Source organism: Perca fluviatilis, chromosome 20, assembly GCF_010015445.1.
Source record: "Perca fluviatilis chromosome 20, GENO_Pfluv_1.0, whole genome shotgun sequence".
Taxonomy (NCBI): domain Eukaryota; kingdom Metazoa; phylum Chordata; class Actinopteri; order Perciformes; family Percidae; genus Perca; species Perca fluviatilis.
Window position 1 is genome coordinate 6,658,718 of NC_053131.1, and position 24,307 is coordinate 6,683,024.

Genomic DNA, 24,307 nt, shown 5'->3' on the forward strand with positions numbered 1-24,307 from the left:
CATGGTTTAATTTTCAAAAAACACCATTTTTGTTGTACTGCACAGCTCTCTCTCACTGCTGCAGAGCCTCTTTTCACCTGGTTTCTGTTTTAGCTACAGAGTGAGACCTCTTCATCTTCTTCTGTACTATCTTTGATTGCACTCGCACATGCGCAGTAGCTCAGATGTAGAGCATGTCAGCTAGTGGTGCGTTCTTTTTGTCCACCGAAGTCGTTTTACGAGTAGTTTTCCAGAGTTACGACCCAGAGGTTGCAAAAAGAACGCCCCCGAGGTCTTATTTACAACTCGTCAAGTCATCTGAAGTCAGAGGACCCCGAGCTCACTTTCAAAGATGGCTACGTCGTGCATCACACGTAGTAAACATTGTGGTTTTCTACAATTTTAAGCACTTTTGTCTTTGTAACCAAATGAAGTCGTACACATAGCGCTGTATACTGCTACCTATAGGCATCGCTACAGTCTTATTAGGAGTTAAACATAGTGCTGTATACTGCTACCTATAGGCATGTCTCTACAGTCTTAGGAGTTAAACATAGCGCTGTATACTGCTACCTATAGGCATGTCTCTACAGTCTTAGGAGTTAAACATAGCGCTGTATACTGCTACCTATAGGCATGTCGCTACAGTCTTAGGAGTTAAATACCGCCTAATTAGTTATTTTGTAGCTCGTGCAGCTGAAATTGGCTAGAGACGCTCGGTTGCTATATGACAACAGCTTTAAGCAGAGTCTTGAGCAAAAAGCAGAGCAGTAGACTAACGTTAATCAAAACGTAATTTTCATGTATCAAACTGTGAAATATGTGTGTAATATGTCAATAACTGGGTGAATAGAATCCTAAATGTTACTAAAAATGTTACAAAAATCCATCTTTTCTCCGACTTGTAGTATTGTGTGACAAAAAGAACGCAACAACCCGCGGTTATTCGTTTTTCGACACGGATGTGACATCACGCTCGAGCTACTAGTCGCGATTACAAGACAAAAAGAACGCACCACAGCTAACTCTAGAGACAGTAAAAGAAAGCTGTTTCTCCAACTTTGGTCAGTTCCAAGGCAGGATTAGCTGGAAGACTTCTAAACGAGGGCGCACATGTAAGTAGTTCTTTTGTAGATTATGGTGAACTTGTGTGTGTTGTAGCAGTGCTTTGCTATTGAGAACGACGTAGCATGCTAGCGTTAGCCGGCTAACGTTTTTTTCATAATATGGGCACTTTAACATCATCGAGGTATCCTAATTCTCATCACCCTCGGTAGTGTGACAACGTTGAGTCTAATGTGACCTGCAGGTAGGGCTGGGCTTTGATATATGAGACCATATCTTAAATTAAAAAAAAATTGTAATATGACACAAGTGTAGTCTTTTCCTGGTTTTAAAGGCTGCATTACAGTAAAGTGTTTTCTGGACTTACCAGGCTGTTCTCACAGTTCTTTAACCACTTAGTCATTTTATCCATGGTACTGATTATTTATATAAACTCTCATTGTGTTAATATTTTCTGAAAGCACCAATGGTCAACCCTATAATATCGACATTGATTTCTTTGGTCAAAACTATATTTGATTTTTTCTCCATTCTCGCCCAGCTCTACCTGCAGCTACTTGGTTCGGTTCTGGAAACTGGCGTTCCACGAAGAGCTGGAATTAAACCTGCAGAGTTTAAACCGCCACCATTTTACAAAGTTTCAGCCTAATGTAGACATCTCAAACTTTTTACTGCTCCTATAAACTATTTCACAGTTGTAAACCCAAACCTTCTAAATGGCCCCAAGTTGATTTCCTGTTTCAGTGTACGTGAATGACCTATGACAGGAAGTTAACAAGGGGCCGGGCCGTCCCACCAATGGAATTCCATTAAAAAGGTACTGTATATTGCCCTGTACGCACAGCTAGACCTACATGATTACATGCTCTAGTAAAGCAGATTAAATCATCGGGACACATTTAGGTTTCCGAGATAAGTGTGTTCAGGGTGCTACGGAGTTGCACTCTGGGAAATGTAGGGTCTTGTAATTGCAGCTTGACTCATGCTAGAGACTATGATCTCTCCATCTGCTGCTTTGATTTATTTTGATCCGTCTCTTGTTTCCTGAGTTAATGGAGGTGCGGCGATAAATATTTGGAGTACTGCTTTATTGCATTTGTATTTATTCTGCACAGTCATACCAAAAGCATCTTCACGGTTAATCAGCTGTTTTGTCAGAGAAGTAGTTTGTTACGTAGTTAAGGGGGAGACACAGGTGAATAGGAGAAAAAAAATAGATAAATAGATATTACCATGAAACTTCCCCAGTTGATTACTTACATTAAGACAAATATCTTTTGTATTACAAGTTTTCTGGAATTTTATGTTGAAATATGGAAATTAAGCATTATCTTGTTAAATATGTGCTAATTTGCATACATTTCAAGAGAAGAAATCTGAACACTGGAAAAAGCCAGGTTCAAAATTCAAAATATTAGAGTCAAAGGGTTTTACAGAGGGTATTTTGGACATCTCCTTTTATCACTGCATAAATCAGAATATGGTGTCAACAGCCATGAAAAATCCATTTTCGCAACGTTTTTAGGTATAAAATGTTACATAAATTAGGCTATGAATGATATCTGAACAAGCCCCTCTGTAAAAAACCTTCAGATTACAGATATGAATGTATCCGGAATGTTTGGTGTATGTAAAGTGCTACTGAAGTGGAGATTTCTGGCTCAGTGTGAGAAAAACCCATTTCGAGAAAATGACCTTATGGATTATAAAATATATCAGACATTTTGTGAATAGGGTAAAAAAAAATGAACCTTTCCCAGTTAATTACTTACATTAAGACATATTTTTGTATTAAGAGTTTTCTGAAATGTTTTGTTAAAATATGCAAATGAGGCATTATCTGATGCTAACTTTTGCTGAATTTAGGAGAAATTCACATAAATGTGTATTTTGGATGTTTTCTTTCCCCAATAGTCTGAAAGAAGACATGCTTATGGAAGTAAAATAGCCCCAAAACTCAAAATTGAAAAATGATGGTTTTGCCTGGGGTGTCTCGCCTTAAAGGTCCCATGGCATGAAAGTTCCACTTCATGAGTTTTTTTTAACATGAATATGCGTTCCCCCAGCCTGTCTATGGTCCCCCAGTGGCTAGAAATGGTGATAGGTGTAAACCGAGCCCTGGGTATCCTGCTCTGCCTTTGAGAAAATGAAAGCTCAGATGGGCCGATCTGGAATCTTCTCCTTATGAGGTCATAAGGAGCAAGGTTACCTCCCCTTTCTCTGCTTTGCCCACCCAGAGAATTTGGCCCACCCTTGAGAGAGAGAGAGATCATGGCTTTCAAACGAGCAAAGTGGCAGTTGGTCAAGGCCAGATACAGTATTAGGGGACCACTAAGGCCTATATAAAAGAGACTTCAGATACAGTATTAGGGGACCACTAAGGCCTATATAAAAGAGACTTCAGATACAGTATTAGGGGACCACTAAGGTCTATATAAAAGAGACTTCAGATACAGTATTAGGGGACCACTAAGGTCTATATAAAAGAGACTTCAGATACAGTATTAGGGGACCACTAAGGCCTATATAAAAGAGACTTCAGATACAGTATTAGGGGACCACTAAGGTCTATATAAAAGAGACTTCAGATACAGTATTAGGGGACCACTAAGGTCTATATAAAAGAGACTTCAGATACAGTATTAGGGGACCACTAAGGTCTATATAAAAGAGACTTCAGATACAGTATTAGGGGACCACTAAGGTCTATATAAAAGAGACTTCAGATACAGTATTAGGGGACCACTAAGGTCTATATAAAAGCATCACGTCATGGGACCATTAACCTCCCGCCCAGCTGTAGGGAAGGGACAGTTAGAAAGATGTCAAACTAAATACTGGAGCTTCAAACAAATCCAGAACTAAACTAGATCAAGAATCAGGGTTCAGCAGAAACCCTGAGCTCTGAAACTGCTTCAACACCTGAACAACTCAAAAGTAGCAACATTTCATTTAGGAACTGTAAAGCATGGTGTTTGGGATTTGTAGTCCTGAAGACCTCTTGTTATCTGGGTTACAACTGGGCTGAATTAGGTTAAAGTTGTTTGGGTGTCTAGATATCTAAACTGTTTCCACCCAACTTAATAACCTCAACACAAAGACGTCTTTGGACCTCCAAATGCTTATGGAGACAAATACAGCCAAGAGTACTTACTTACAAGATACTACATATCCTTTTTTGGGAAAAAACAAAAAACAAAAAAAACTGTCTCCATTCAGTATCTCAAAGTGGAAAGGTGAAGAATAACCAGATTTCCAAATAATCACTTCAACATCAAGTCACAGACAGTGTTTCTATAATGTACAAGCCCAGATTTATTTAAGGCTTTTATTTTAAACCATCCATTTATTTTTATTTTTTTTGAAATGGCCAAAACTTTGGTATCAATCCTTTTCTTCAAACACTGAAAAACTACATTTAAATACTGGAATGAAGCTCCACACAGAAGCAAACTTTTTTTTTTTATATATATATATTTTCATCTTGTCCAGATACAAATAATCAGCGTGAGACATTCAAGTTGACAGACACTTTAATTGAGACGTGAGTGACCCTTCAACCAAGTGAGCATTTACACCGACTCCCCATCATCTCTACTTTTTAACCAAATACAAAAGAAAAACAAAACAAAAGGAGTATTGCAGTGAAGCCGTCTTGAAAGTAAAGATACATTATTTACACTGAAAACAAAAAAAAAACGCTACGTCCTTTTTTTTTTCCTTTATAGAAGAGAAAAACAAAACAAAAAAAGATGAAATAAATAAGACTAAAAAGGTTTTCTTTTTTTTTTTTCGTCCACATTCACAGCATGACAAATCATATTCAACTCGTTACTGTCGACCCCGTGTGGCCAGAATAGACTGAGATATTAGTAGGTAATTCAGTGATTATTGCCAAAAGCCTTAATCTATACATTATAATATTCAATACAATACTCTGTATTTTGTTTAAAAAAAGGAGACATTTGGAAACTGCTACTTGGATGATTGTACAGCTTAAATACTTCTAGATATATATATGTATACTTTTAAACCCCTTTTGTTCATAGCTTTAACTCGTTGGCAACTTTGGAAGCAATGTTTTTGAAAGCGATGGATGAGCCGGATATCCGTTTGAATCTGACGCCGTTGAGCGAGAGCCGGGGCAGCTTGCAAACCTCCATCTCCCACTGGACCAGGTTCTCGGCGCACCCGTCCCCGTGGACGCAAAGAAGCAGGAAACTCTCTTGCTGTTCGTAGTCGCAGTTGTTGGCATCGAGCACCTTGCGAATCTCCCGCATGATGTCACAAGGCTCCATGGAGCTGGTGGTCCTCATACTCCAAGTGAATCTGAGGGAGCGGGGTTTACCGTCTTTATTTTCCCCTTTTTGATCCCCAGGTACATGGCGACTGTCGGGGAGAAACACACGCACAAAAAAAAAAAAATAAGGTTTAGTATGGCAGATTTGATTCGCCGTTTCTTCATCACAAGCTGCTTTGACCGTTTCCCCAAAGAATGTTTTATTCTTTGGTGGATTAAAGGTGCAGTAGGTAAGTCTTATAAAACTAACTTTCTGTCATATTAGCTGAAACTGACCCTATGTTCCAGTAGAACTACATGAAGCAGGGAATTAAAAATAAATCTGTCTCCTCTGGCACCACCTACAGCCTGTAGTGGGATTTGCAAAAATCCACCGCTCCCTGTTCAGATGCACCAATCAGGGCCGGGGGGAGGTGTCTAACTGCGTGTCAATCACTGCTCATACACACGCATTCATTCTCCCTTGTGGGGGGAGGGGCTTAGGAGACCATTTTGGGCTTTAGCAGAAAGGGGGGAGGGACTAAGAAGTTGTTGATGTTCAAATTCTTTGGCTAAGTCCTGGATCTTCCCAATCCTACCTACGGCACCTTTAAATAGACACTGTGACATCAGTCAAAGCAGCTGGTCAAAATTTTAAAAGGAATAGTTTTAACGTTTAGGGTTGTATTCGCTTTTTTGCTGAGAGTTGGATCAGAAAATTGATACCACTCTCCTGTCTGTATGAGAAATGTGAAGCTACAGCCAGCAGTCAGTTAGCTTAGCTTAGCACATAGACTGGAAACGGGGGAAGGGGGGGGAAACTGCTAGCCTGGCTCTGTCCAAAGGTAACCAAAATCCAGCTACAAATGAACATGTTCTATCTTTTGTGTGGAAAATGACTTTTTAGGTTAGGTTTTACTGGATTATTTCTTGGCCGGCCCTCTCATCTAACTCTCAGGCGAATTTCCCAAAATGTCTAAAACTATTCTTTTGAAATCCATTTGGAGTTTGTGGCTGGGTGTGCGTTTGGTTTCCACTAGGACACGCCCACCAACCCCAAGTTGAAGCCTCTCACATACAGTAGCATCATTGCATTCCAGTCACAAAGCTCAGCATTCATTTTTCCAAAAAAAACTATAAACAGCAAGATCGTTTGACAAAATTAAACGCTTTTCTGAAAGTATTCCCAGATCCCTTAAAAAGACTCCTTTAACCATCTGGATAAAAGATATTCCGCCAAACCGCATAAGAAGTTTGTTTCAGGTAGCTGAAAATGCCATACATCCTTGATAGATTTATACGACATGAACCAAAATTGAGAAGATTAATTATCAGTTAAAGTGCTCATATTATGCTCAGTTTCAGGTTCATAATTGTATTTAGAGGTTGTACCAGAATAGGTTTACATGGTTTAATTTTCAAAAAACACTATATTTTTGTTGTACTGCATATTGCTGCAGCTCCTCTTTTCACCCTGTGTGTTGAACTCTCCGTTTTAGCTACAGAGTGAGACATCTCACTTCTGGTCCATCTTTGTTGGGAGTCACACATGCTCAGTAGCTAGGTAAGGACTACTAGCCAATCAGAAGCAGAGTATGAGGGCGTGCCCTGTCAGTACCTAGGTAAGGACTACTAGCCAGTCAGAAGCAGAGTATGAGGGCGTGCCCTGACAGTAACTAGGTAAGGACTACTAGCCAGTCAGAAGCGGAGTATGAGGGCGTGCCCTGACAGTACCTAGGTAAGGACTACTAGCCAGTCAGAAGCAGAGTATGAGGGCGTGCCACGCTAGCAGCTAGGCGAGCATCATAACATGTGTTACACGTTTGTCTCTGAAGTAAAGGCTGGACTACAATAGAGCTGTTTGGAGCAGTTGGTGAACAGTGTTTTCTGTTGGAGATGGTAAGTCCCTTTGGGGTGGACTTTGGGTTTTTTCTCTTTGTAAAGCTATAACATGCACAAAAAAAGATATATAACACAATAAAGGAAAGGGGAAAAGCCAAAAAGCATAATATGAGCACTTTAAATCCATCTCTATATTACTTCAAAGATATTTCTTTTGGCAAATCCATCCGGGGGACGTTGCGGTTACACAGCAAGCTCCCCAATCGTTATGCCACCAAGGCGGCACATATTCTATTCTTTCATTTGTTAGTTTATTCATACAAAATACCGTGTGTAGCTTTCTTGTGCCGTACAAAGTGAGCAAAGAAATATTGAACTCTCAATAAGTTCATACAATCAAAAAGGAGAAGAGCTCAAGTCAAACGTTGACAATCGAGCAGATCAAAATATACATTTGAGTATTCAAATGAATGTAAAAACGGTCCTATTTTTTTTCCATACATTTCAGTTGAGTAAGTTCATTACAATATGCTAAAAAAAAGATTGTGAACAAAAATCTAAACTTTAAAAAGGGACAGCGTTGTTCTATAGAAATCCTACATTTGTGTCCTTTAAACTGAACCAAAAGCACAGAAAAATGGAGTTTTAAATGGGTTTAAATAAAATCTAGTTTATTGAACTGTGGACGGAATTTATTTCTAATCCAGATGGTGAAAAGGAGTCTTTGAGGAGAATGGATTTTTAAATATCGTCATTTAATTTTCCCGGAAAACGTAGCTCTGTAACTATGAATGTAATGTAAACTAGGGCTAGACACATCCATGCTGTATTGTTATTTTTTTGGGGGGGGTTTTGGAGGGTTATTTTTCAAGTTGACAAGACAAACATGCCATGCTTACAGAGCAGCACACGGGTACAGAGACATGCAAACAGTTCAATAGAAAACAAGCCAAAACACACAGGTTTTCAAACATCCCAAAGCAGAGAGGGCTTCCTGTGCAAAGACGAGGACAAACGGAACGTTTAAAGGGCCACCAACACATTTTTTTTGGGGAGAGGGGTGGGGGGGGGGGTGTTTAACCTCACCTTGAGCCCTCAAGTCTCCCGTTTCTCTCAAACTCTGTTGAGACTCTGAGGTGCATCAGAAGATCAGACGGGGAGGAGGAAGAAAAAAAAAAAAAAAATAAAAAAGATGTGGATTGTGCACGACAAGAAAAAAAAAAAGTTTAATAAAAAAAGAGAATGTGACGTGTAAATAAGAAGGAGAGTGACACCGATGTGAAACGAGAGCCACCACCAAAGAACACAAAAACACAAAGAGATGGAAGTTATTTTTTTTTTTTTTGTACTTCCAGTGAAGAGTCATGAGAGAAAAATAAAAACAGCGATGAATGTTCAGACACTGATCTCAAACTTAAACCAACACTTTAAAGCAGACAGAAAGAAACACTCCGAAAACACAGAAATGCATCTCAGGAACCGGTGCGACTGCGTCGACCCAAATGACAGCAGAACAACAACATGGACTCCAGCCGACAGGTGAGACTCCGGTAGGGTGGTGTTTACAGGGAGGGAGGTGAGGGTGCGGTGGGACCCGGTTTTTTTTTTTAGGCAGTTTGCAGATTATCTGTATCTGCTTTGTATTTGCCTGATAACTGATAAAGTTCATTAATTAAAAAGTGGTCTACTTTGACTTGGCTACAGCTCTGTGTCTGTCCCTCTGCTATGGTTTCACTCACCACTGAGTCAGACTTAATGTCCCGCCCACTAGAACACTCTGACTCTCGGTTACTGGCTATTACGTTGAGAGTTTCTCATTTATTAAATAATTGCTTAAAGCAAGAGTTTGTAGAGTTCCAAATATCTGTTATCGGTTGGGTATCTTTTTTTTTTTTTTTGATATCGGTGCTAAAATGATACTTTTAAAACGGTGCCTGAACCAAAAAATAGGGTAATAGGGTATTTTACAATAACTTTGAATGCACCACGAGGCTTACTAGTTTCAAGTGAACGCACTGTCTGTGTTGTTTTTCCGACAACGGCAGCTGCAGACTGCTTAACGTCCCGCTGTTGGAATCCTCTACAGGGAATTACACACACTTTTTACAGTTTAGCCGTCAGCATTTTAACCGTGTTTAATCCAGCTGCTAGCTCACGCTAGGCTAACGTTACCTGCTGTCAAGTGAAGTGTTAACTAGCGTTACGTGCGGCGATGCTCCTGTTGCCTCTAGCGTCTGTTTCAGAGCATCAGAGAGCAGCGCAGAAGGCATTTAAGTGGCACCGAAATCTGTGTTGCAATTCGGTCCGGTACATACCGATCGTTTAAGGCACCGGTGCCACATTAGCACCGTGTTTCGGTACCCAACCCTAGTTATCGTATTAATTAACTACTACTACTACTACTACTACTACTACTAGGTATCGGCCCTTGAAAAACAAGTATCGGTCGATCCCTAGTGACTATCTCTAATATCTTTATGTTCTACTTCTTTTCTTTTACTTTCCTCCTCAAAAACATTATTTGAAATCTATATCTATTCCTTTTTGGTGGTTCTAAGGTAGTAATAGCGGATATGGTTAAATTTAATATTGTCAATTAGCAAATGTAAAAACAATTACATAAAACAAAAAACTATATACATGAAGCTTAAAAAGTTCATTATTAACCTTATCCAAATGTTCCATCTAATGCATAACAGTGGAACAAAATCTATGTAATCTCACATCATCTTTTCCTGAACTGTCCGCTGCATCTCTCAGACTTCCTCAGTGGTAAAAAACATAGATTGGATTAGCTCCATCTACCTAAGGAAGACCATGAGACGCGGTTAAAAGCTCCAGAAAAGGCTCGGAGCTGTACGGAGGAACATTTCTTGCCTCGAGGTTCAACTGTCTTTCACAGTTTAAAATTACGTTTTAAAAATAAAAATGTGCAAAACAAAACCTTAATTGTTAAATGGTGTTTAGTATTCATTTTGAAAACAGAATTTGATCATATCATGTTAATATAGTTTTGTGAATTATCACCTTTAAAAGCTTTATTATCTGAGGTTACGGACAGCGGTGATGGTTTTTATTGACCGTTTGTCGTCTAACTTTAGATTTTGTATTCTGACTGGGTCTTTGTTCTCATGTTCCTTTTAAAGACTAGAACTCCATCTGAAAGTCAAAAGATACTAAGGAAAAGTGGGAAAGCTGCGTCCACAAACCAAACTAGGACACGGTTTGTGACATTTCTGGGTTGATGCAGAGGGGAAACGCTCCTTACAAAAGGGAAAAACTCGCAGCTCTAAAAATAAAACCAAATGTTCCCAGACAACAATTGTGTCCCTGTGAATGAGGCAGCAACACGTTCAGCAACTCAGCAGAAGTCCATTCTTTACTTCTCTAAAATAAGGCTGAGGCTCAACAAACCGGTCATGATCTTTCCATGATCTTCAGATATGCATGTATGGCCAAACATGACTTTTAATTCATTTAAATATAGTTACAATAGAGGAGAAACAAAAAGTGTTGTATGATTAGCAGAACGTTGTCGCATGATGTTTTTGTGCATGAACGGCTAAAAAACGCGGGGTATACTCGCCGCGGCCGACCTGTCGAGCGCCAGTGTGACGTCATGGGAGCGCCGTATCGGTTTATACTTGCACGTGGTGGTCGCGACACTAGCTGCAGTCTTCTCCTGAACAGAGGTGGCGCTAATGAGGAAAGGCTACCGACTTTGCTGTTTCTACGGACTAGAAGAAGAAGAAAAGGTAACCAACGACAGAACTGGCAGCATTGACGTCAATACTTCAATTTGATTGGATGACCTACTTCGTCAGATCAAGCCTTTCATTTACCATAAAAGAACTCATCTTAACCCAGTAAGTTTACAAGAGAGACCTGCACTCCCTCTGAGAGTCTTGGCATCCGGTTGCTCTTGAACTCGTTCAGGCTTCCTGTTTCCGCTTTGTCGCACACCGCTGAAAAAAACACAGAGTGGTGCGCACCCTCTGGACGCCCCCTCAAAATCCTGGCGCGCCAGCGAGATCTACGTCAGTTTGACGTCACATTGGCACGCACCAGCTCGGCTACGGCGACTGTAAAATGGCCTTAATCAGGGGTGTAGTGCTGCTGGAACGCACCGGAACAATGCTCTGCCAACTTTTAAGTCCAAGTGAGGAAACCGAATATTTGCAGTTTGCATAATTAGTAGGGCTGTGCAATTAATCGAAATTTAAATCGTGGTTAGGATTTCGGCTCCCAATGATCACAAAAACTGAATAATCGAGAAAAACAATTATTTAGCTCATTACGTTTTGCAAGTAAACTCATATTTTCTCGTGTTCTGAATGAAAAAATAAAATGTAGTATTAAGGCAAATTTCACAGTTGTATGTGTTTTTTTCTGTTGATTTATTTAACTTTTTCCACTGTTTTTTAAGTTCAATAATTGCAACATCATTCCAGAAGCCAACAAGTAATCGTGTTAAACGATTGTGATTTCAATATTGACCGAAAGTAGCCCTAATAATTAGTGGGTTTTTTTCGTGGTCATTTTTTGAAGTGCTTGAAGATCCAATAATTGTATGTCATGCAAAAGAGACAAACACAAATGAAATGGTCAAAGTTCTCGTATTGACATTTAAGATGTGTTGATTGATTCACAAAGTCAACTCATGCATCGAGTTAAATGCGAAAAAAAACAAAAACGTTCCACCTTAAAAGTTGGCGGTAGCTTTGGCTCAGCACAGTGATATTAATTGATTTAGTTTTCTTCTCAGTCTATAGCTAGCTAACTGTTAGCTAGTCAAGGTTACGAGGCAGCACAGCATCCTTTCATTTGATAGTTACAGCTGACTGATGTGTGGGAACTTGCCACCGTAGGAATAGTGGTTAAATAATCTTCGAAACGAGCCACAATTTAACCACGCACGTCCACGCATGCACCCGTGTCACCGGTGCGTTCCGGTACCTAAACAAACAGCACTACACCCCTGGGCTTAATGTCAAAACTGTCCAAACCCCGCATCATTCACGTGTAAGTCTCGACTTCTCTGAAAGCCTTGGTTTGAAAGTCTACAAGAATAACAATTTGAAAAACAAATAATTCCTGGATATCGGCTGCATATCCTATGAGGGAGAGTTACGCATTCAAGTTGGTCTTTAAATAAAACGGTTTCTGATCAGAAGTTGCTAGTTCGTTATTTTTCACTCGTCAAAACCAATCGGAATTATTAAAAGAGAAATAGTTTTGTTTTTAAACAGCAGCTTCTACTACAATATACAGCACCAGATGATTTACATTTGGCTACAGAGAGCTATCTTTTATACCAGGGTAGCTTTAATATCGCCCTATGTATTAGGTAATAAATGTATTCTGTATTATTATAATATATGACCTTACACTATATCATAATATATTATGTTCATATGTTATACTGTCTACTACATTCTACGCTGTATTGTATTTTTATTATGTTACTATATTAAAACACTAAATTCCTACACCATTAATTACATATTATTCTGGTGTACGCCGTTTACATACGTATATACTGGAATTGCTTACGTGTAACTTTGGCTTCAATTGCTCTTATAGAGTTCCTATTTTTACTTCTATACTTATTCTAGTTGTAAGTATCATTATTTTTTTACTTCCCTATTTATCTGTACATATTTCTGTCTTTGTGTTGCCACACCTGAATTCCCTTGCTTATCTTCTCTTAAATAAGGAAGACTTGAATATGTATATACTTCTGCATCAACGTGATAAAGTACTTTGATTTAATTTGCTTGATTGATTAGACAAAGACTTGCATTTCGATCTGGTAATTTTTCCGTAAACTGATTGTCCATATATATATAAACTGCAAGGGATTTTATCCATAATGTTGCCAGAAAATAGTAATTTTCCTAAAGACAGCAACACCAGCACAGAGCAACAGTGTTTCTAATGTGCTGCTTTTACTGGGTGAAAACGGTTATACAGGCAGGAAACCAGTCTCTGAATCAATGTCTGAGTAATATCACAAGAGATTAGAAAAAGCAAAAAACAGCAGAAAGCTCCCTGCTCCTCTCACAGGACGGGTTTATGGTTAACATGGCTCCCAGCATGCACTGCAGCCTGGAGAACAGAAAGAAAAACAGGACGAGGGTGGAGGAGGAAGTGACTCTAAAATCCCCGACAGCTCCAGAGACTGGACAACAAGAGGACAGGTGGACAGACAGGACGGACAGCAGGGGGGTCGGTCACAGAGGCTGTGATAGGACCAGACCGGGGGGGGGGGGGTGAGGGGGAGTCCCTCCACACAACTCAAGACTTTATCTCAGAAGAAGAGATTGAGGGATTGAAACAGCCCCTTACGCTAGATCTTCATCTTCCTACAACTCTCTATATCTTCCGCTCCTGAATCTGAAAGAAAAAATGGGAATCTGAAAATTTCCTCAATGAACACACAACAAGAAAGAAAAAGAGAGAGGGAAAGAATATATTAAAATGTATGGACATGAGGACAGGCCGAGAAAAGAAAAAAAAACATGGCGGAGGATGATGAGAAGGAAGAAAGGAAGGAAGGAAGGAAGAAGGACGGAAGGACAGGCTTATAAGAGACTTACTAAGGGTCTTTCCTCCCTGGGTAGAGGGGATGGCAGGCCCTGTTTTGGCCGTCTGCCGTTTGGCCGGGTCAATACTGACCCTGAGAGGAGAGGAAGAGCAGCAAGACGTCAGAAGGTTAAAGGACACAGGAAGGTTAGGAGACAAAAACACACAAACTGTGAGGAGAGGAGACGAGGAAGAGGAGGAGAAAGAGGGAGGGGACTGAACCTAAAAACGTCCTGAGGAGAAGGGAAATGACAAAAACTTGTTCGTTAGAGTCCCAAAATGTGTGGAAATGTACGCAGGTTCGAAACTGACAAAATGTAGGGAAACGTTGTCAGACGAGTCGAAAATATAACTGATACATTAATACGTAATATTGTTAGTTGAATAATTAAAAAAGGGACTTAAATAAATGTATGAACTTTATACTTTACATTTAAACTTCAATCAGTTGGTTATAAAAACTAGATACCATAAACTTAAACTTTCTTTCACTCTTTCAGTTGCTCGTTTTATCACAAGCGACTTATATCTTTGGGTTTTGGACTAAACAAGACTTTGAGGACGTCACTTTAGGCTCTGAAAAACTTGGATGGACATTTTTTTCCCCCCAGTTTGATTATTTTTTTGTATTCATTTATAAAAAATAAAAAAAAAAGTTTACTGGAAAAAATAACCCACAGAGGAATTGATCATTAAAATGGTTTGTTTAGTTTCAGTCCAGAGCAGTGATTGAACCAGGGTTCATAGAAAAATTTAATTTAAAAATAAAATGAGCAACTGAAAGATAAAGAGTAAAATAAGTTTTAGTTTATAGTATTGAAAATTGTATTTATAGATTTCTATAACCAAGTGATTGAAGAGTAAACGAAAAGTATAAAGCTCATTTTTACACTCCATAATAATCCTGTAACTAACAATATTATTAAATCGATGTGATCAGTTATGTTTTGGACTCGTGCGACAAGATTGGACTGCATTTGGTCTTGACTGAAAATGGAGACAAACAGAAAAACAAAACAAGGTTAGGTGATCGGAGTGAGATGGGAGGACCGTGGTGATGATGACTCCAGAGCTCTGGATAGTGAAGACGGGCCACCAATCGGCCACCGGAGGGCGCTGCCGAGCCGAGAGACGGCACCCTGGGAGGGTCAAAAAAAAAAAAAAACTCCTCTGCTGTTCCTGAGAGGCCACAGCTGAGACTGATCATCACACCAGTGGCTGGTTCTGGTGTCTAATCACTCCAAGAGCCCTGTTTTAGGGATCCATTTGGCTGGAAAGGTTTTATTCGTAGTGTCCCGGCCTGATAAGAGTCCCACCCTGAGCCCCCATTAGTGGGAGAAACCAACTGAAACTCACCCGACAGGATTAAAAGAGGGTTCAAAAGAGAGTCCGAGATTGTATTTGTTTCGGACAATTCTGAAAAGTTGATATTTTGTGTTTTACATTTCTACTACTCTTCTGCGTCCTCTGGGAGTAAATGGGATATTTTGCACAAAGTATAAAAAATTGATTTGATTTAGTATATTTAGTATCTATGGTGATTAATAGCTGTAATAAACTGATCAGTGGACTGTATATGAGGGAAACCACCTCTGACACCACCTTGATAGCCAGATTGAAGCTCACACTGGTCTCAAAGTTTGATATTCTTCTTAAAACGATTCACCGAAGCCCAGAAATCCAGTTCAGGAAGACCAAAAACGCCCCAAAAACAAAACAGAAAGTCTTTAAAAAGATATTTACTCTTAGTTTAACTTCCGATATGCAATGCAAAGCTTAATGAAACACTTAACACCACTGGATAAACCAACCAAAGCCCTACACAAACACGACAATCTACACAAAGGCTGGACTTATAAAAAGGAAAACACAAAATCATTTTTTTTTTTTTTTTTTTCTTTATGGCCCGGACATTTCCTCCTCTGTCTGAAAACTGAAAGAAATCTCATCTGACAGCCACGAGAAAAATCTGAGCCAAAGGGAGTTAAAAAAGAAAAAAAAGAAGGTGAACAAATGCAGCAGAATAATGTTTAGAAAGGCTCCGTCCAAAACGTGCAGTTTCAACGGCAGAGAGACGGAGAGTTCAGTCGATAACAGCAGTCAATGTGGCGGGAAAACAAACCACAAATCAATGGCAGCTGTACGAAGCCACCGCGGTGCATGCATCAGCGACTGGTTAGTTGCAAGCTGCTGCTTTGTTGTTGTTCCTGTTGGTTAAATCGACTGATTGGTTCAAAGAGTCTGGTCTGCTCCACCAATCAGACGTTAGCCACGCAGACCAACCACAGCCACACTGGCTACATTTACACACACCCAAACACCAGCTAAAAACCTGATCAACTGAACAACTCCATCTGATACTATTATCATTTAGATTTATAAATCACATATTCATAATTGATGTCTTCTTCAATTAGCCGTCAGACATGGCTTAACATGGAAATAAAAAAATTATCTAACTAGACTGTGTTACATCCCTCTTAAAAATGAATGGTTTCGACATTTTGGAGAATACACTTATTTACTTTGTTCACACAAGTAAGATAAGAAGATTTATACCACTCTTATATTTGTACAGTGAATATAAAAGTTAGCTTAGCATTAGCATAAAGACTGGAAACCGAGGGAACAGCCAGCCTGGCTCTGTTCAAAGGTGACAACATCCACTCCCCAGCCCCTCTATAGCTCACTAAGGATGTTTAACTGTATTAAATTATACATTTCTGTTATGTAGCCTATCCTCATTGATATAAATGGGGTAGACAAAAATAATACAAACCCCTGCAGCCTCCAATAAGACCATAAAGCTGCTCTTCAACAGCTGAAAACGGAACATTAGAACCTTCACGAGGGTTGGATTTATTACAGGACTGTCGTATTAGACTGCATTAGCTTTAGCTTGGTGTACCTAATAAACTGGCAACTCCGCGTGTCTCCAGGTAAGACTGTGAAGAAGTCGATTACTCGTTACAGGAAAAACTAAATCTGTTTATGTAGGGATTAAACAAACAAGATATAACATGTTAACTAGTGAGCTTTAGGGGTACTGGTAGTGTTGTCTTTGGACAGAGCCAGGCTAGCCGTTTACCTGTGCTTCCAGTCTTTAGGCTATGCTACGCTAACTGAATGCTGGCTCCAGCTTTATATTTACTTTATATTTATGCAGACATGAGTGGTATCAATCTCCCTATCTAACTCTTCATCCAAAACATTCCTCAAACTAATTCTTGACAGACTTGGGTTATTAGTGTAAAATCACCATATTGTAATCCCATGAATCCATTTAGAAAACTGTGCGTGTAAATGTAGCCAGAGAGTTCTTTTTGCCTGCTAAGCGGCGTGTTAGTTCAGTGCCAGCAGCCCCACGCGTCTGTGGAGTTTCAGAGGAAGTTGTTTTTTTTTTCAGTGAGTTTGTTTTCGAAAAAGGCAGTACAGGAGTCCTACCTTTTGGTAAACCTGAATGACATGTTTCTACAACAGAATCAGACAAAGAAACAGTGAAAATGGTGGAGGAGGAGTGAGAGGAAGGAGGGAGGGTGTAGGGGGTATGAGGAGTCTGAACGAGTGAACAAAAATGGGGTCATTGGAATCATCAACAGGATTTTTTTTAATTGTTTATCAAATGATTTCAATTCCTCATTTTAGGTCAGTCATTGCAGGAGTGATGTCACTGGCCTGGCTGCCACGTTAAGAGCCTTTCAATGCAAAGATGTCTTGCGGTTTAATTGGGGGCTGCAATTCTTTATTATTTTCATGGTCTGCTGATTGTTTTCTTGACCAACTGAATTATCCTTTTCAGATTTAATATGTCAGATAATAAAAGAGATGTCCATCACAATGTCCTACAGCCAGTAGCGGAAGAACTACTCCGATCTTTTACTTAAGTGAAAGTAGAAATACTACAGTTTAGAAGTACTCTGTTCCTTGTCCTAGAGTCAAAATCTTATTTAAGTAAAAGTACAAAATTATTAGCATCAAAGTATACTTAAAGACTCTTAATCCTACAGCCTGGACTATATACTGTACCTGTCCTCTGCACATTCTATATATCCTGAACTTTCTCCCTCAACATTTTGGCACATCCTGCACTAATCTATACAGCCTCTTTCTTCTTAATGTTAAATAGTTATATGTATGTATGATTTGTTTTTGTATTGTATCAAAGCAAATTATGTTTTGCTTTATGTTTTTTTTATCATTAATCTAGTGGAGTAAAAAGTACAGTATTTCCCTCTGGATTGTAGTGGAGTAGAAGTATAAAGTGGCAGGAAATGTAAATTCTTAAGTACCTCATAATTGTACTTCGGTACTTGAGTAAGTGCACTTAGTTACTTTCCACCACTGACTAAAGCCCAAAGTGAAGTCTTCAAATGTTTTGTCCAACCAACAAACAACACACTAAGATATTCATTTTACTGTAACGTAAGAAAAGCAGCCAATACTCTCATCTGAGAGGCTGGTTTATTAGATTTTTGCCTGAATAAGAATAATTATTTTCAAAATAGTTTTGACTGGATACAAAATCCAGGTTCTTTTACGAGCTCTGGTTTGCTTGCGATAGGTCAGCCCAAATTTTGACCAAAGAAAACCAACTGATGGTGTTATTTCACCATTGTATATCTTTAATTCTTGAAGTATATACACTGCATGAGAAGATCTTTTAGGACTAGTATGCAAGAAAAGAATCAGCAAACATCTTTAATGAATCACAGGTCCTGGTTATGGAACAGGAAATGGGCTATAACCAGTTCCCGGACCATAACACAGCCGTAACCATTAACAATATCACAAATTCCATTAAAAAAATAAAAAGGTTGAATTGAGGCTCAGCGTGGTTTCAGATCTCTGTGGCAGGGGTCCAGGCAGCGACAGATAAACAATTTAGATTTAGGAATAAATGACATCGTACAGGACAGTGAAGCGTTCCTCCGCCATGTAATTAATCATCCTAACTCTACAAGGCACTGGGTTGATTGGCTTCTAATTGGAACAGAGTCACAGGACATTAAACTGAACAGAGCAGAGGGCTGGAGTCTATCCACTTTCTAGTTCAGATTGAATAACTCAGAAGTTGTGAAAATGTGTACGCAAAGGATTCTTTTTAAATTAAATTTGAAATCCGAGTGAACAGAAAGAGAGCTAAACCCCAACCCTTGGTGCCTCACTGACAAGAGGGGTTTCCTCGCCTACCTGCGGGTGAGTTTGGAGGTGAGCTTGGAGAAAAGGTTGCTGGTTCCACGGCTGCGGGTCTGAGAGAGAGGGGTGGCATCGTGGGAGAGGGTGGGCGAGGCCGGCGGCCCGTTGTACGTGGCCGTGCGGCGGTCCCTCAGCTGGCCGCCGTGGAAGGTGCTGCGGCTGGCGGTGCCGCGCGGGAAGCGCAGGCGGTCCGGTGTGGTGGCGTTGGCAATGCTGTTAATGGACGCCACCGGGTTCCTCTGGCCGCCGGGCGACGCCGCGACACTGCTAAGGCGGAGGAAGAAGAAGAGGGGAGACAGTTAAGATCAGAGTTTGAACCCCCCCCAAAAAAAAACAGACTGTAGTTTTTCCACTGCAGACGTGTTTTTGGTTTTTTTGGAGGTTTTTTTTTTTTTTTTTTTTTTTTTTTTGTTTATTTTTTTTTTTTTTTTTTTTTTTTTTTTTTTTTTAAATTTTAAAAAAAAAAAAAAAAAAATTTTTTTTTATTTTGAATGTTGTTTTTTTTTTGTTTTATTTTAATTTTTATACACAAAAACAAAAAAACAAAAAAAAAAATTTTAACTTTTAAACGGCCCTCCTTCCTTATCCATCTCCAAAAATGGCTGAGCGTTGGTTATTCCTACGTGGATTTCTAATGTTGCCATGGGTTTTAAGTAAATTAATCTTGCATGTTAGATGTCAACAGGGTAGTAAATTAAATACAAATGTTTATCACCCAATCACAGTAGCTGGTGGAATCAGACTTTAAATAGACAGTTTTGTTTCTTCAAAAGCCCTTTGATCACCTGGTTACACTTCTCTAAAAAGGTGCAGTTCTCAAAATACTGAAAATAAAGTGGGCCGGGATTGCATCCACACGGCTCTCAAAGACCTAACTTTCCTAACTCAATCCAGACGCTTTGTCTTTGGAGAGAACCACTTTAGACCCTGGCTGCTTCATACAAAGGGCAAAGTTTTCTGAGTTGCTAAAAGGGTTTATGGGCCCCTGGATACACATGACCCAAACATCTTCAAATAAAATGTTAAGAGTTAATGAATCCACCAGCTAAAGATTAGGGCTGCACGATTATGGCCAAAATGATAGTCACGATTATTTTGATCAATATTGAGATCACGATTAATTATCACGATTTGTTGATTTTAGTCAAAACAAATTTTATTATATAATTATAACTGCTTTTACATCCATATTGTGCTACATTCCTACTAATACATCCATATTGTGCTACATTCCTCCTTTATTGAAGGATACTGTGAAGGAGTATGCCATTTCAGCTGTTGTGCGACCGCTTTCCACACATGCATGTTTGCCGTGAAAGATACAGGCAACGCAATTTTCTGTTCACGTTAACGGCGCATGTGGTGCCTGGTATCTACCAGACGAAATAGCTACGCGGATTTCTGTGGCTCATTACGCTGCCACTTACATGTCTGCGTTGCGCTCTGATGCTCCGAAACCCACGTTAGAGGCAACATAAACATCACTGCATGTCACGCTAGTAAACACTAATAACACGTTACACAGCAGGTAGCGTTAGCCTACCGTTAGCCACAGTAGTGACTGGATTAAACACGACTAAAATGCTGACTGCTAAACGGTGTAGTTTGTCTGTATTTCACTGTAGGTTTCCAACAGCGGGACGTCCAACAGTCTGCTGCTAAAGCTATGAGCTAAAAGACACAAACTAGCACCGGTCACTGCTGTTGTCTGAAAAACAACACAGACGGGACAAAACGTTGCGTTTACTGGTAAACTGGTAAACATCGTGACCGGCTTATGATGAACGACTGCTACCTGTTGTGGAATTTTCCTCACGTTACTCTGTCCTCTGTGACTGTCTACATCTAGAAACTAAGCTGCGCGGTGCAGGCAGGGAACAGCTCTGATTGGCTCATGGAGACATGTGATCAGGCAGTGGTTTATGGAGCGCTAGATTGGCTTTGCAAAAACTGTTCTATGAAGGGAATGACGCATTTTAAATATCGCTCGATCACACAAATTTGATCGTGGGAAGCCAAAATCGTGATCGTGATTAAAATTCGATTAATTGTGCAGCCCTACTAAAGATAATTTCATAAAGGAAAGATTGTAAAAAGGTGAAGAGAGAATTTGACAGCTGTAACTGTGGTTGTTAATTTCCCACCCTGAACATCAAGCTCCTGACGTGCACAATGAGGGGGGTGAGTTGGGTCCCTGATCAGTTAGAGTCTAAACAACAAGACGATGGGTCTGAGGGACAGCAGGGGAGTGCTGGAGCTCAGCTCATCGTGGACACCGACCGGTGGGTAAAGGGGGCGGGGGATGCGGAATCCAGACGGAGAAAATCAGGGGTCAAAGTTCACAGCAGAGATGGAGAGGAGAGATCAGGAGCAGAGCTGTGAGAGTTTTGTTATTGCAAATGTCTGCAGCGGAGACACGCGGTCCTCTAGCTCATGGTTTGCAGAGGGAGATGATGCGAACATGGAAAAATATTATCACACACAGAGTTTAAGAGCCCGCTGATCAAAGTGTGGCAGCTTGATTCCAGTGTGAGGATATATATTTTTCTCTTCTTGTGCCTCCACTTTTATCAGTGTCTGAAATCAACACCCACCATATTCCAAGTGCAGCCGGGCTCCAATGTCAGAATCCAAGCTTTTTATTACGACGCTGCCGTAAAATTGCTGCCAATACTGCAGCATCACTTCCTGCACATTATTCACAATAAACGCATGTTAATGCGAGGACAGCGGTGAGCCTTTACTATGAAACCCGAAGTGTGGACAATGGCATTCCCCGTTAGCGGATGCAGTTTTTGTCACACGGTCGTTCTGAAACACTGCATGGACCAAAGAAACTCAATAAAAAGGAGAATGGTTCAAAGCGAGAATGAACGTTACATTACTAGGACGACAAACTTTACAAAATAGTTTTAAAAGAACTACGTCGCTGAGCAGGTTAGCTTGGTGTGTAGGGAAAATAAATTAGCCACGCAGATGTTAACAGCTGCAGAAGCAAGTAACGAAGCCGAGTGAAGCCCTTTTCTTTTACACACGGAAGACAACAAGTGCAGCATTGGCTTCTGATCATAGTTTAATCACAGCAGCTCAGTACTGTAGGTAGGATTGTAGGTAAATTACTCTTCAAAAACTCGTTTATTTTACCTGCTCGTGGCTGATGAGCATACATTTCAGACACTGACAACCGACAACACGTTGCTTTCCTTTCTGTTCTTTGCAGTGAATGGCGTCCGTGGATTAGTTGCGGGGTTACAGAGTGTGAAGCTGGCTGGATGTGTGGGTTAGCGAGGGGCCAAACAGGGGCTGAGACATGAGAGGAGACAGACAGGGGGGGGTTTTGGAGGCCCTGCCGTCTTACTTGGGCGAGCAGCAGTCCAGAGCGTAGTAGGAGTGGGGCAGCGTGGCCCAGCCTGCCTGGCAAACGTACAACGGGCCGACGTTTTGATACCTCAGCCGCACCGAACCGGACGAGGCACCGAACGCAGCGGCCGCAAAGCCAGAGGAGGGGCTAGTGGCACAAGCCATCTCAGTCATGCTGCTCATGCCACAATGAAAAAACAACAAGATCCCCACCGAAACCACAAACACACAGGCAGAAATGAAAACAAAAAAAAACACAAGATGATGAGAAAAGGGAAAGTAAATACAAGAAAGAAATAAGGATCAGAAAGAAAAAGGGATGAAAGAAAAAGGGAAATCTTTCCTTGGGATCTGGTCTGGATTTTCTTTAAATAAAAAGGGTTCTCAAATGGTGAAACACTGCTATTCGAGTTCAACCAGTATGAGTTTGGAAGGCTGAAGTCGATACTTTTTCCTATATCCATATTTAACAGCCTTGAATTTGACCACATTCGTGTTTATAATGAGGAGTTTTGCATTCTTGTTGGGTAGAAAAAGCTCTAAAACAGCATTTAGACCACAATACTGGCACAAAAAAGCACAGCCTGGTATAAAAAAAAATAAACATATTGGCTTCCATAACAGGTTCCACAAAAATGTACAGGCTCAATAATCTCATTAGAATCTATTCTTGATCCATGAAGTCAAAGCTTTTTGTGTTCTTTCTGTGCAGACACAGATTTTTAGTTTTTCGTGATGAAACCAGGTCAAAGAAAACAAACATCCCCTCTCACCTGTTCTCCTTGCCGTTGGGGATGACGGAGAGGCGGTCTGTGTTGTTTCGGTCGCTGCAGACGTACGTGTTCCTCCGGGTCATACCTGCCGACGCACTGTTATTCTGTAGAGAAAAATCAGATGTGAGGCCATATTAAAATAATTTGTCTGTTTCAAGCTATAGGATCCACATGAGTTTCGGCTGATGCAGTTACAAGTCTATAAATGGCATAAATAGATATAAAATGGGACAAAGAAATAAACGCATCATGAGGACTATAAAATACGTACAAAAATCAAATACTTAATAACAGAGGAAATGAAGTATAAAGTAAAATAAAGTAAGACAGGTTCAAAGAACGACTACAGTTAAATGTAAATAATATTTATATAACTAAATATATTTCAAGGGCTGCCCTGGTATCTATTTTTAAAATGTCACTTGCAGTTTGAGGCTTTCTGGAAAAGTAATTAATTTGACGGAGCCTTTTAAATAACTTGGGTTACAGACTGAGACGTTTCCCTGATAAACAACAGGATACAGCAGATGAAGGAGTATTTGTTGAGGTTGGTGAGCTGAGCTGGAACTGATAAAGTGACTACGCTTGGGCCGGTGGTGGCGCCTTTCCGGCGGTCGGGGATGTCGGCCTTGTTGGGGTTGTTGGCGTTGCCCAGCAGAGGGCTGGCGGGCGGAGCCCCGCGGCTCCCCGGGGTGCTGGGTTTACGGAGCTGGACTCCACTTTCCTCCTTAACGCTGTTCTCCGCTGTAGTGGTCTGACTCCTCTTTGGATGGGACATCCCTGGAGGGACGTTCTGACCAACTGCAGAGAGACAAAGAGAGACAGACGTGTGAGGGAGGACTCAAAGATGTTGTTTGCACTGCTGGCACAAAGACTTCTTTTTAAGAGGTTTTTTTTTTCTAAAATGAGACAACCTACATTTGGAAAACACAGACTTAAAAAAGGTACACTATGAGTTCATGGTTTCAGCGCAATTTCATTTTTGTCTCCAATCGTAGGCATGTCTCCTTGAGCCACTAGCTGCCTGCCCCCCGAATACACGGTGATAAAGCCCAGTCTCGGGAGAGAACACAGGGGTCGTAAACGTCAAACACTAGAGGCACAGGCTGTGCACCAAAATACAACAAACCACGTTCCATCCAATCACCGACAAGATGGTTGGGGGAGGGGGTGGGGGTTAGTGACAGTCAGTCAGGACAGTTACGGAAACATGGGGGGAGGCGCGAGC

General features: G+C 40.4%; 1 protein-coding gene across 1 annotated transcript in view; it reads right to left on the reverse strand.

Annotated features, from left to right (window-relative positions):
- Window positions 1–4,559: 4,559 nt before the first annotated feature.
- The window catches only part of mark3a (MAP/microtubule affinity-regulating kinase 3a), a 62,477-nt gene continuing 42,729 nt past the window's right edge, over window positions 4,560–24,307 (reverse strand). Inside the window, exons 13-18 of the mRNA XM_039785399.1 lie at window positions 23,663–23,880; window positions 23,080–23,183; window positions 18,941–19,213; window positions 17,195–17,221; window positions 8,252–8,296; window positions 4,560–5,433 (exon numbers count right to left, since the gene is read on the reverse strand). Of these exons, the coding sequence (XP_039641333.1) occupies window positions 5,088–5,433; window positions 8,252–8,296; window positions 17,195–17,221; window positions 18,941–19,213; window positions 23,080–23,183; window positions 23,663–23,880 (1,013 nt within the window). The 3' untranslated portion in view covers window positions 4,560–5,087. The remainder of the gene's footprint in view (window positions 5,434–8,251; window positions 8,297–17,194; window positions 17,222–18,940; window positions 19,214–23,079; window positions 23,184–23,662; window positions 23,881–24,307) is intronic.